General features: G+C 41.3%; 1 protein-coding gene across 3 annotated transcripts in view; it reads left to right on the top strand.

Annotated features, from left to right (window-relative positions):
- LOC106583880 (vesicle-fusing ATPase) overlaps positions 1-14,535 on the top strand; it is a 50,507-nt gene that overhangs the window by 6,130 nt on the left and 29,842 nt on the right. For 2 of the 3 annotated variants that reach the window (XM_014168499.3, XM_014168500.3), the window contains exon 2: positions 13,106-13,123. The exons of the other annotated variant lie outside the window; for it this stretch is intronic. In XM_014168499.3, coding sequence (XP_014023974.1) covers positions 13,106-13,123 — 18 coding nt within the window. The remainder of the gene's footprint in view (positions 1-13,105; positions 13,124-14,535) is intronic. 3 annotated transcript variants of the gene reach the window in all.

Genomic DNA, 14,535 nt, shown 5'->3' with positions numbered 1-14,535 from the left:
ACAAATTAAACACGCATTATCTAGCTAGCTAGTAATTAACAATATATTATAGAAGTGTTAAATAACTAGCGCTATCTTATCAATTTGCAAAGAAGAACTTGGCTGACTTTGCTAACGTTAACGTCGTTAGCTATGTTGGCTATAATGTCTTTACATGTTAGCTAGCTAACGTAGCTAACTAACTTAATGGTCGCGCAGTCCCTCTACCACCATCTCTATGATGGGCAACACCTTCTCCTCCAGCTGGTCCACATGAATGGTCTCTCAGCTCCTTTCTTCTTAGCAGCCGACTTGATGTCGGACCACTTCTTTTTTACGGCGTCACTGTCCCTTGCCATACCCCCAACGGCAGATACAGTCTTGGCCACTCTCACCCATCCTTTCTTTTTGGTCTCTGCAGTGACCCCGCAGTTATCAAGTCTCCCCAACAGCAACCTTTTCCTGGTTGCTATTTCCTCCACCATCACTTCAATCTCTTTTCTTGGTTATCCATTTTTGATTTTGATATAGCTAGTCTGATGGCTATAATGTGTGAAAAATAATCTCTTTTCACACCCAGGCGGTGTGTTGGGGCATTGTCCTGTTGAAAAACAAATGATAGTCCCACTAAGCCCAAACCAGATGGGTTGGGAAGGCCAAATTACAGAGGAAGAACTTTTTGAGGCTATTAAATGCTTTCAGTCTGGAAAAACCCCAGGTCTTGATGACCAGTAGAGGTATATCAAGCCTTTTTTGATATACTAAAAGCTCAATTGTTTGATTGTTTTAACTATTCCAATAGAAATGGTAGTCTGTCAGGTACTCAGCAGGAAGGTCTGATTTCACTATTATTAAAACAAGACCCAGATGGAAAATAGAAAGATCCAGTCTATCTAAAAAACTGGAGGCCCCTTACACTTCAAAGTTGTGATGCAAAATACTAGCGAAATGCATAGCACTCAGAATTAAAAGGGTTTTACCAGGTATTGTTCATCTTGATCAGACAGATATTTTACATGGACGATACATTGGAGATAATATACGACAACTACTAGAAATAATAGAACATCATGAAACATCTAAGAAGCCAGGCCTGGTATTTATAGCGGATTTTGAAAAGGCGTTTGATAAAGTAAGACTGGATTTTATTTATAAATGCCTGGATTTTTTCAATTTTGGCAATTCTCTTATAAAGAGTAAAAGTAATGTATAGCAACCCCAGGTGTAAAATAGTAAATAACGGCTACTTCTCAGAGAGTTTTGAATTGTCAAGAGGAGTTAAACAAGGGTGTCCTCTGTCACCATATCAATTCGTTATGGCCATCGAAATGCTAGCTATTAACCTCTATGGGCTAGCGTCCCACCTACTCAACAGCCAGTGTAATCCCGTGGCGCATTATTCAAATTCCTCAAAAATGCTAAAACTTCAATTTTTCAAACATATGACTATTTTACACCATTTTAAAGACAAGACTCTCGTTAATCTAACCACACTGTCCGATTTCAAAAAGGCTTTACAACGAAAGCAAAACATTAGATTATGTCAGCAGAGTACCCAGCCAGAAATAATCAGACACCCATTTTTCAAGCTAGCATATAATGTCACATAAACTCAAACCACAGCTAAATGCAGCACTAACCTTTGACGATCTTCATCAGATGACAACCCTAGGACATTATGTTATACAATACATGCATGTTTTGTTCAATGAAGTTCATATTTATATCAAAAACCAGCTTTTTACATTAGCATGTGACTAGCATGTGACTAGCATTCCCACCGAACACTGCCGGTGAATTTACTAAATTACTCACGATAAACGTTCACAAAAAGCATAACAATTATTTTAAGAATTATAGATACAGAACTCCTCTATGCACTCGATATGTCCGATTTTAAAATAGCTTTTCGGTGAAAGCACATTTTGCAATATTCTCAGTAGATAGCCCGGCATCACAGGGCTAGCTATTTAGACACCCAGCAAGTTTAGCACTCATCAAAGTCAGATTTACTATAAGAACAATTTTATTACCTTTGCTGTCTTCGTCAGAATGCACTCCCAGGACTTCTACTTCAATAACAAATGTTGGTTTGGTTCAAAATAATCCATAGTTATATCCAAACAGCGGCGTTTTGTTCGTGCGTTCAAGACACTATCCGAAAGGGTAAATAAGGGTGACGAGCATGGCACAATTCGTGACAAAAAAATTCTAAATATTCCATTACCGTACTTCGAAGCATGTCAACCGCTGTTTAAAATCAATTTTTATGCCATTTTTCTCATAAAAAAAGCGATAATATTCCGACCGGGAATCTGCGTTTAGGTAAACAGACGAAAGAAAATAAAGCATTCGGTCGACTCGGGCACGCGCCTAAGCCCATAGTACTCTGATCGGCCACTTGCCAAAAGCGATAATGTGTTTCAGCCAGAGCCTGCCTCGATATCGTTCAGCTTTTTCCCGGGCTCTGAGAGCCTATGGGAGCCGTAGGAAGTGTCACGTTATTGCAAAGATCCTCAGTCTTCAATAAAAAGAGCCAAGATGAAACACAATTTGTCAGACAGGCCACTTCCTGCATGGAATCTTCTCAGGTTTTGGCCTGGCAAATGAGTTCTGTTATACTCACAGACACCATTCAAACAGTTTTAGAAACTTTAGGATGTTTTCTATCCAAAGCCAATAATTATGTGCATATTCTAGTTACTGGGCAGGAGTAGTAACCAGATTAAATCGGGTACGTTTTTTTATCCGGCCGTGTCAATACTGCCCCCTAGCCCTAACAGGTTAAAACCTCTTCAGCGTCTCATCCCGTCAGCGGGATCAAAATCCAGCGAAAAATCATATCGCCAATTAGCATAAAAAAAGTAATATATATATATTTTTTTAATTAATAATTTTTTGTTTGTTTTATAGATACACCTCTCCTGAATCGACCCACGTCGTCCGATTTCAAAAAGGTTTTACAGGAAAAGCAAATCATTAGATTATGTTAGATGAGTCCATCGTAAAAAGCAGCAACATAGCCATTTTCCGACCAACCACTTGCATCACAAATAACCAAAAAACAGCTAAATGCAGCACTAACCTTTTACAAACTTCATCAGATGACACACCTAGGACATCATGTTACACAATGCATGCATTCTTTTGTTCAATAAAGGTCATATTTATATATAAAAACAGCATTTTACATCGGCGTCTGACGTTGACTAACTATTTTCCCCTCAACTGCGTCCCGGGAAACAGTGCTACAATTCCCTAAATTACTATTCGAAAATGATTTTTTAAATTTATATTGTCAATCTAACATTTATAGATGAATATCTCTTGAGAACACCTGTCATACCAGATTTTAAATTAACTTTACTGGGTAATCACACTTTGCGATAAAAGGAGATGCGATACTCAGAAAATGAGCTAATATACCGAGCTCGGCGCCATCTTGGAACAATCGCATGTCACATCTCATCTTGTATAATATTGTCAATAATCGCCTACCTTTAGTTGTCTTCATCAGAAAGCACTTCCAGGAATCCCAGGTCCACAACAGATGTATTTTCGGTCGAAAAAGTCCATCCTTCATTTCCATTAGCCTGCTGTTGGTAGCGCGTCCTAGGGCTCTCTCCAAATTCTCCGACGTGCGCAGGGCTGCAGTTTCGGATAAAATGAGATTTTCCCGCCTTTAGGTTCGTTCAAACATGTCAAACGTTGTAAAACATTAATCTTCAGGGCCTGTAACACCAAGAGAGCCAATCAGATTCGACGGGGACGGTTGTAGAGTGTTTTAAAACGTTTCTAAAGGTGGGGGTAGACAGGGCCGCCGGCGTCATAATGGTGATGGCCCATCCCCTGTGACCAATTTCCAATGCGTCTCATTCACTGAGTTTCGACTGTATAAGGCTCAACCCACTGTGAAAAGACTGGCGACATCTAGTGGAAGCAATAGGAAGTGCTCACTGAACCATTGTTAACGGTGTGATTAATAGGGAAAGATGAGAAGTCGAGTCCACAATTCAGAATTCCACTTCCTGGTTCAATCGGTCTCGGGGTTTTGACTGCCATATGAGTTCTGTTATACTCACAGACACCATTCAAACCGTTTTAGAAACTTTAGGGTGTTTTCTATCCATATATAATAAGTATATGCATGTCCTAGCTTCTGAGTTTGATTAGTAGGCCGTTGAAAATGGGAACGATTTTTTTTCAAAATGCGCTGTGGCGCCCCAAAAATACAACTTTTACATTACCCTGCAGTTTAGCTTCATTAAATAGTGCCCACAAAACACCAGTCTCAACGTCAACAGTGAAGAGGAAACTCCGGGATGCTGGCCTTCTAGGCAGAGTTGCAAAGAAAAAGCTGTTTCCCAGACTGGCCAATAAAAGAAAAAGATTAAGATGGGCAAAAGAACACAGACACTGGACAGAGGAACTCTGCCTAGAAGGCCAGCATCCCGGAGTTGCCTCTTCACTGTTGACATTGAGATTGGTGTTTTGCAGGTACTATTTAATAAAGCTGCCAGTTGAGGACTTGTGAGGTGTCAGTTTCTCAAACTAGACACTCTAATGTACTTGTCCTCTTGCTCAGTTGTGCACCGGGGCCTCCCACTCCTCTTTCTATTCTGATTAGAGCCAGTTTGCGCTGTTCTGTGAAGGGAGTAGTGCACAGCGTTGTACGAGATCTTCTGCTTCTTGGCAATTTCTCGCATGGAATAGCCTTCATTTCTCAGAACAGGAATTGACTGACGAGTTTCAGAAGAAAGTCCTTTGTTTCTGGCCATTTTGAGCCTGTAATCGAACCCACAAATGCTGATGCTCCAGATACTCAACTAGTCTAAGGATGGCCAGTTTTATTGCTTCTTTAATCAGCACACCCGTTTTCAGCTGTGCTAACATAATTGCAAAAGGGTTTTCTAATGATCAATTAGGTATTCCATAAAAAATCTGCCGTTTCCAGCTACAATAGTCATTTACAACATTACCAATGTCTACACTGTATTTCTGATCAATTTGTTGTTATTTTAATGGACAAAAAAAATGTGCTTTTCTTTCAAAAACAAGGACATTTCGAAGTGACCCCAAATTTTGGAACGGTAGTGTACACAACTGAAAATTGTATTATTTCATAGTCATTTCTTATTTTGTTCTACCCAATGTCTACCCAATGTGGACCTGACAGAGACAATAGAATATTTTTAAATGTTTTGGCAATTCCCATTAAAAAGCTCAAAATTTTTTTTTATGTCATTATTTCATAAAGCATAATGCATAAAACCTTGATCATTTTTTCCATAATCGAACTGAAACCAAACCTATCACGATATGCAGACACTGGAGGCGGATAGTACAGTTATCAGATCATTTATTAAAAACACGGGGCAGGCAAAGGGCGGGTCGAGGGCAGGCAGAGGTTCGTGATCAGGTCAGAGTCAGGCAGGTACAGGACGGCAGGCACGCTCGGGGTCAGGGCAGGCAGAATGATCAGAACCGGGGATGATGGGAAGATGGGCGACACCTGGAGGGGGGTGGAGACAAGCACAAAGACAGGTGAAACAGATCAGGGTGTGACAAAACTGACCTCAAAAATCACTAATCGCTCAGCACTACCGTGATGAGACCAAGACCCATTTAAATATGAAAAACATGAACCTGAGGAGAGTTTAATGACGAAAGCATTCTAGCTCTCCACAGGCCCTTATAAATAAATGGGTAATTAATTTAGCTAGTTTAGGTAAACTATTTATCTCAGAATAGCAGTGTTAAACATCTCCCTCGCTGTTAGTCACATGTTCAGTAATACACAGCACTGTTGTATCTGACATATAAATTGGTCTCATTTAAATATTCAGTCTGCAGCCATGTTTTTTTTAACCTCAGATATGTCACACAACAAAAACATTAGTCTCACTAATATTTCTATAGGCCTATGTTTTTATGATCTTAAGCACCAGATATCTCTCTGCATATATTGAAAATGTTATAACAACATGGGTTGTGTGTCTTTATAGCTATATCTCCGCGATGCGTCGTGCCTAAGAACAGCCCTTAGGCGTGGTATATTGGCCATATACCACACCCCCCCATGCATTATTGCTTAATTATAGTCGCATCTCTATATGTATATGCTACAGTGCCTTGCGAAAGTATTCGGCCCCCTTGAACTTTTCGACCTTTTGCCACATTTCAGGCTTCAAACATAAAGATATAAAACTGTATTTTTTTGTGAAGAATCAACAACAAGTGGGACACAATTATGAAGTTGAACGAAATTTATTGGATATTTCAAACTTTTTTAACAAATAAAAAACGGAAAAATTGGCCGTGCAAAATTATTCAGCCCCCTTAAGTTAATACTTTGTAGCGCCACCTTTTGCTGCGATTACAGCTGTAAGTCGCTTGGGGTATGTCTCTATCAGTTTTGCACATCGAGAGACTGAAATTCTTGCCCATTCCTCCTTGCAAAACAGCTCGAGCTCAGTGAGGTTGGATGGAGAGCGTTTGTGAACAGCAGTTTTCAGTTCTTTCCACAGATTCTCGATTGGATTCAGGTCTGGACTTTGACTTGGCCATTCTAACACCTGGATATGTTTATTTGTGAACCATTCCATTGTAGATTTTGCTTTATGTTTTGGATCATTGTCTTGTTGGAAGACAAATCTCCATCCCAGTCTCAGGTCTTTTGCAGACTCCATCAGGTTTTCTTCCAGAATGGTCCTGTATTTGGCTCCATCCATCTTCCCATCAATTTTAACCATCTTCTCTGCACCTGCTGATGAAAAGCAGGCCCAAACCATGATGCTGCCACCACCATGTTTGACAGTGGGGATGGTGAGTTCAGGGTGATGAGCTGTGTTGCTTTTACGCCAAACATAACGTTTTGTATTGTTGCCAAAAAGTTTGATTTTGGTTTCATCTGACCAGAGCACCTTCTTCCACATGTTTGGTGTGTCTCCCAGGTGGCTAGTGGCAAACTTTAAACGACACGTTTTATGGATATCTTTAAGAAAAGGCTTTCTTCTTGCCACTCTTCCATAAAGGCCAGATTTGTGCAGTATACGACTGATTGTTGTCCTATGGACAGAGTCTCCCACCTCAGCTGTAGATCTCTGCAGTTCATCCAGAGTGATCATGGGCCTCTTGGCTGCATCTCTGATCAGTCTTCTCCTTGTATGAGCTGAAAGTTTAGAGGGACGGCCGGGTCTTCGTAGATTGGCAGTGGTCTGATACTCCTTCCATTTCAATATTATCGCTTGCACAGTGCTCCTTGGGATGTTTAAAGCTTGGGAAATCTTTTTGTATCCAAATCCGGCTTTAAACTTCTCCACAACAGTATCTCGGACCTGCCTGGTGTGTTCCTTGTTCTTCATGATGCTCTCTGCGCTTTAAACGGACCTCTGAGACTATCACAGAGCAGGTGCATTTATACGGAGACTTGATTACACACAGGTGGATTCTATTTATCATCATTAGTCATTTAGGTCAACATTGGATCATTCAGAGATCCTCACTGAACTTCTGGAGAGAGTTTGCTGCACTGAAAGTAAAGGGGCTGAATAATTTTGCACGCCCAATTTTTCAGTTTTTTATTTGTTAAAAAAGTTTGAAATATCCAATACATTTCGTTCCACTTCATGATTGTGTCCCACTTGTTGTTGATTCTTCACAAAAAAATACAGTTTTATATCTTTATGTTAGAAGCCTGAAATGTGGCAAAAGGTCAAAGTTCAAGGGGGCCGAATACTTTCGCAAGGCACTGTATGTGCCTTTATACAGTGGGGAGAACAAGTATTTGATACACTGCCGATTTTGCAGGTTTTCCTACTTACCAAGCATGTATAGGTCTGTAATTTTTATCATGGGTACACTTCAACTGTGAGAGACGGAATCTAAAACAATCTAAATCAAAGATCCAGAAATTCACTGACCTAGAACATAACCCAAAAACCCAGGAACACTCTAAACAAACACCCCTCTACATAACACATAGCCCAACAAACCCCGAAACACTCTAAACAAACACCCCCTGCCACGTCCTGACCAAACTACAATAACAAATAACCCCTTTACTGGTCAGGACATGACATAGTGGAATTCCCGCGAGAGAGTAACGGTTAATGTGATTGGATGTTAATTATTTGACTAGGCTACCTGTATTTGACATTGTGTTGTTATTTCGCTGGACACTAGATGGTTTAATTTTATTTTTGGCAGTGAAACGAGGCTACTCAGTCGAAGAAAAAACCTCACCCAAATGTATAGCCCTGTTGGAAAATATAAATGGACTGTTTGAAAATGTATATATACAGTGGGGAGAACAAGTATTTGATACACTGCCGATTTTGCAGGTTTTCCTACTTACAAAGCATGTAGAGGTCTGTAATTTTTATCATAGGTACACTTCAACTGTGAGAGACGGAATCTAAAACAAAGATCCAGAAAATCACATTGTATGATTTTTAAGTAATTCATTTGCATTTTATTGCATGACATAAGTATTTGATCACCTACCAACCAGTAAGAATTCCGGCTCTCACAGACCTGTTAGTTTTTCCTTAAGAAGCCCTCCTGTTCTCCACTCATTACCTGTATTAACTGCAGCTGCTTGAACTCGTTACCTGTATAAAAGACACCTGTCCACACACTCAATCAAACAGACTCCAAACTCTCCACAATGGCCAAGACCAGAGAGCTGTGTAAGGACATCGGGGATAAAATTGTAGACCTGCACAAGGCTGGGATGAGCTACAGGACAATAGGCAAGCAGCTTGGTGAGAAGGCAACAACTGTTGGCGCAATTATTAGAAAATGGAAGAAGTTCAAGATGACGGTCAATCACCCTCGGTCTGGGGCTCCATGCAAGATCTCACCTCGTGGGGCATCAATGATCATGAGGAAGGTGAGGGATCAGCCCAGAACTACACGGCAGGACCTGGTCAATGACCTGAAGAGAGCTGGGACCACAGTCTCAAAGAAAACCATTAATAACACATGGATTAAAATCCTGCAGCGCACGCAAGGTCCCCCTGCTCAAGCTAGCGCATGTCCAGTCCCGTCTGAAGTTTGCCAATGACCATCTGGATGATCCAGAGGAGGAATGGGAGAAGGTCATGTGGTCTGATGAGACAAAAATAGAGCTTTTTGGTCTAAACTCCACTCGCTGTGTTTGGAGGAAGAAGAAGGATGAGTACAACCCCAAGAACACGTGAAGCATGGAGGTGGAAACATCATTCTTTGGGGATGCTTTTCTGCAAAGGGGACAGGACGACTGCACCGTATTGAGGGGAGGATGGATGGGGCCATGTATCGCGAGATCTTGGCCAACAACCTCCTTCCCTCAGTAAGAGCATTGAAGATGGGTTGTGGCTGGGTCTTCCAGCATGACAACTACCCGAAACACACAGCCAGGGCAACTGAGGAGTGGCTCCGTAAGAAGCATCTCAAGGTCCTGGAGTGGCCTAGCCAGTCTCCAGACCTGAACCCAATAGATAATCTTTGGAGGGAGCTGAAAGTCCGTATTGCCCAGCGACAGCCCCGAAACCTGAAGGATCTGGAGAAGGTCTGTATGGAGGAGTGGGCCAAAATCTCTGCTGCAGTGTGTGCAAACCTGGTCAAGAACTACAGGAAACGTATGATCTCTGTAATTGCAAACAAAGGTTTCTGTACCAAATATTAAGTTCTGCTTTTCTGATGTATCAAATACTTATGTCATGCAATAAAATGCAAATTAATTACTTAAAAATCATACAATGTGATTTTCTGGATTTTTGTTTTAGATTCCGTCTCTCACAATTGAAGTGTACCTATGATAAAAATTACAGTCCTCTACATGCTTTGTAAGTAGGAAAACCTGCAAAATCGGCAGTGTATCAAATACTTGTTCTCCCCAGTGTACATATATAAATGTGAATGAGTGTAGAGTGTGTGTGGGTATCTGTGTAATCTGTAATCCCTGTTTTGGTGTATGGCCTTCACCTGTGTGAGTATTGTATCCCTGTAGCTCAGTGCCTTCCCTGTAGCTCAGTTGGTAGAGCATGGTGTTTGCAACGCATGGTGTTTGCAACACCATGGTTGTGGGTTCGATTCCCATAGGAGGCCAGTATGAAAAAATTTTTTATGAAATGTATGCATTCACTACTGTAAATTGCTCTGGATAAGAGTGTCTGCTAAATGACTCAAATGTATTGAGCTGCAGCTATATTTAGAGAGAGTGCTACTCTGTGCTGTGGGGGCATTGCAGTGGAACAGGCTTGAACAGTTCAAACACTCTTTCCATCAGGCACACAATTAATCTGATAGTTGAATGTGATTATGCTTAGACAGCACAAAACAAGAAGATCTCATAGTTGAGTATTCTCTCTGATTCTGAATAGGGTGATGATCAGGGTGTTTTCTCTAGGACAAGAGTGACCTTCAAATGTGTCCTCTTGCCCTGCTGTGGTGCGTTCACTCACTAAGCAGTGATGTGTTCCTCTATCTCTGCTGGAGATGTCAAACAGAATCAGCCAATGAGGACAAAGCAAAATATAACTCATGTGAATTTAATTGTATTGGAATGGAACCAGAAGGCATAGACATCCTTGGTAGCGACATTAGCCAGATATATGGAGATATTCCCGGTTGGACATATGCAAAAAAGGATATAAAAAATTATAGTAATCAAGTAACAATTATCTCATCTTTCCAATTTAGCAGCTATATTGTGTCACTCAAACATAGGATGGGAAATTCCCTACTGCACAACGTAGCCAAATTGCACAGAAGAAATACAAGCACATGACCTTTTTGAATCTTCCTCTACAAATCATACCATACCCTGCAGGGCTATAACAGTGCAGTCACAGTATAGTCGCATTGTAGTCAAAGTGATGTGTCTGCATGGTCTTTCCCTGCCATCACATCTCTCCAACTTTGATGTAATTACTTCCCAGTAGGGGAAGACAGCTAAGAACTAACTTAAAGTGATTTATCTGAAATAGAAAAAGGAATTGGCTATCAAACCTACCATATTAGCTCAATAATGTCTTTAGCTGCTTCTGAATTCATAACACATATTCCTGTGCTGACTCTAAATGCCCTTTAAAATCTGACCTATGGCCTTCTTGTTGACTCGCTTACATTGGATTCATGCAAAGATTGGTGTTGGGAGAACTGATCCCAAATCAGTTTGTGAAATAGATTGTGTATGCACTTTTTCTGGTGCCATTATGAAAATAACTGATTAGTAGACATAGTATAGTGTTAAGATTGCCAAACTACCATGGAAAAAGTAATGCCTCATTTGAAATATTGCATTAATATTGTAGTTTTGTAAACATGAAATATAGGCCGATAGGCATTTACAGTATATTCAAATACACTGAGTATACCAAACATTAGGAACACCTTCCTAACATTGAGTAGCACCCACCATTTGTCCTCAGAACAGCCTCAATTCGTCGGGGGATGGACTCTACAAGGTGTCGAAAGTGTTCCACAGGGATGCTGGCCCATATTGACGCCAATGCTTCCCACAGTTGTGTCAAGTTGTCTCGATGTCCTTTGGGTGTTAGACCATTCTTGATACGGAAAAATGTTGAGCGTGACAAACCCAGCAGCGTCACAGTTCTTGACACAGTTGACACTCGCCACAGTTCTTGAGTGCCTGGTATCTACTACCATACCCTGTTCAAGGGCACTTAAATCTTTTGTCTTGCCCATTCACCCTTTGAATGGCACACATACGCAATCCATGTCTCAATTGTCTCAAGGCTTAAAAATAATTATTTAACCTTTCTCCTCCCCTTCATCTACACTGATTGGAGTGGATTTAACAGGTGTCATCAATAAGGTATCCTAAGTTTCACCTGGATTCACCTGGTCAGTCTATGGCATGGAAAGAGCAGGTGTCCTTAATGTTTTCTATACTCAGTTTAATTATGTTTCTACTGTATACATCATTAGGCCTACTCATAGGCAAACCTGATGCACTAGAGGGCTAGAGGCAGAGGTGAATGGCTCCTCCTACTGGCTGCATCCATCCATATTTATCTCCAGCACAGACATCTGAATGGATACCTCCCCCAGGACTCCAGCTGATGGAATATTGAAAATGGATTCCTGAAATAAGGCAGGAGAAAAAGCTTGGAGTGTTCTGTCCTATGAGACTGCAGGGCTGGGTGGGGCATCAAGATTTAGGTGTGTGTGTGTGTGTGTGTGTGTGTGTGTGTGTGTGTGTGTGTGTGTGTGTGTGTGTGTGTGTGTGTGTGTGTGTGTGTGTGTGTGTGTGTGTGTGTGTGTGTGTGTGTGTGTGTGTGTGTGTGTGTGTGTAATTATACCGCAATCAGAAGACGGATCACTGGACACCCTCTATTCTTAGTCCCGAATTGCTCATAGCACCACCAATGAGCCATTTGTAATATATGTTTTGAATACAATCCAGAGGGTTTGTGGGGCGTGACTACTTTGAATTCAAATGGTGTCTCATTAAATGCATTGAGTTCTGTTATGAATGAAGGTATTTATGTGAAGGGTTTTATTCTTTGTACATTTTCAAAACCATGCAATGTCTTGCTTGTTTGTGCATGCTACAGCTCCTATTACCATTTGAATCAGCCATACATGACAGTAACCCTGGGCTTCCATCCATTCACCACATATCACCAAAAATACAAAAGATTTCTGCCTCATGAAAATTCATATTAGTTCTCACATTAAGACAATATTTTCTGTTTACAATGTAAAGACTGTAAATCATATATGGCTGACAAATGACAATACTACCAGATTTGGGGTATACTTTATAGTAGGTGCTTAACTTGCTAAAAATTCACATTTCAAAAACAAGACTCTAGCCACAGAACAATTTATTTGGGCAGTGTAAATTCACTGATGTCAAAATGTGCCCATGTTTTGGTGTAGTTCAGGATGAGAACAAAACTAAAGTGAGTGAAATGATAAGAATGACCCCAACTCTGCCCTGCTCTGCATGCGCTTGCCACTTGCCACTGTCAAAGTGGTATTCCTTCGATTGTGAATCAATGCACCCGATGCTGCTTCAGCTCTCTGACAGACAGTGGTCCTGGCTGTCTCAATTCTCTGTCTTATGTCCTCCTCTTCCCCTCCCTCTTTGCTTGCGTACGTTGGCCCCCAGGTCGTAATATTTTTCAAGGTATGTATGTAAGTCATTTCCTCATGTATGAACTCCCACGCCACCCGCTAAACGTCTAATAGCTTAATTGGACAGTCAGTCGGCTTTACTGAAAGTAGTTTTATCCGCCTCATCAACTCCCAAGGTCTTACGGAGGCTTCCCCCCTGCTGCCACTGCCGCTGCTCTCACCCCTGGTAGTGACTGTCTCAGGAGAAACTATATACATATGATACATATTTCATCTGCCATTGCAAATCCATTGACTGAGTTGCAATGCAGAGGGGGAATATATTTGATTGAGTGCACAAACAATTAATTATCATCCATTTCTCCTCCACTGCAGTTTCACTAAGAATGCTTAGACCTACTCTTGGACCGGGGTCAAACAGAAAAGCTTTAGCCTATTTACTTTTCTTCTGGCTGAGCGAGCGCTGGCTGTATGGTAGATGAAGGGGTAGACTAGACTGCATGTGATGATTTTAGAAATGGGGCAGGGCAGTGTGCCAGCACTGCAGTGCAATACGCACCTCTCTATTACTTGCCACAACCCAAGCATTCCCCTTGCTCCCAAACATTACGACTCCCAACACCCGCTGCCCTTGCTCTTCGCTCTCCGCTCCGCAGCCGCCACCACTCAAATGTCAGACAAGCAAGCATACATGGCAAGCCTGTGTCTATGAGTGAGCAAAATCAGAGATGGCTATGGCATGCATTCTTCACAGGGTACATTCACAACAACGTATATGATTGTATAAAATCTAACTGAAGTGAATGGCGATTCGTCTCCTCCTTATGGCCCTTAAGACCCAGACTAAGACCACACCTTATGACACCCAGAGGAAGATACAACCTATTTAGACCCAGACCAAACCAGTTGTTATTTTAGTCCCACTTGGCTCTGACATTAGAGAACTAAGGCAGTGAGTGTTGGACTTGCGTGTTATTTCACTCATACATGGTCATATAACTGACAAGATGGTATTCAAAGATGCATCTTGACAACATGAGTTGAAAATCTACAAAGACCATGGTGTCATCATAGACCATCAGCCCAGACCCAGACCTCTGGCACTGGCCCAGACCAAGACTGTTTTTAAATGGTCTAGACTAGTCTTGAGATGAGGAACCCAAGATCAACTCTCTATCTCCCCTGATTTGTCTTAAAAGCTGGAATGAATATTACATCATCATCCAGATCTTTCTGTCTTGATCTGAAAAGTGTATTTGTCGTCATGACAATTGGAACAACATGCTCTTGCTTTTTATCATCTTTTCTCTTTTACTAACAGTGTTTAGAGGTTTGGCTAAGGCTAAGTACTGCATAGTTTCCTTGGTACATTATGACAGTTCACAGGCAGTCTGAAAGCCATGCTCTTGGCAGCAAACAAGCTGACGAGATTCAGTGCCCTGAGAATCTCTTCATCTTTTCACT

Source organism: Salmo salar, chromosome 23 (genome assembly GCF_965601325.2).
Source record: "Salmo salar chromosome 23, fSalSal1, whole genome shotgun sequence".
NCBI lineage: Eukaryota > Metazoa > Chordata > Actinopteri > Salmoniformes > Salmonidae > Salmo > Salmo salar.
Note: the sequence above shows the minus strand (reverse complement) of the source record. Positions and strands in the feature narration are given on the sequence as shown.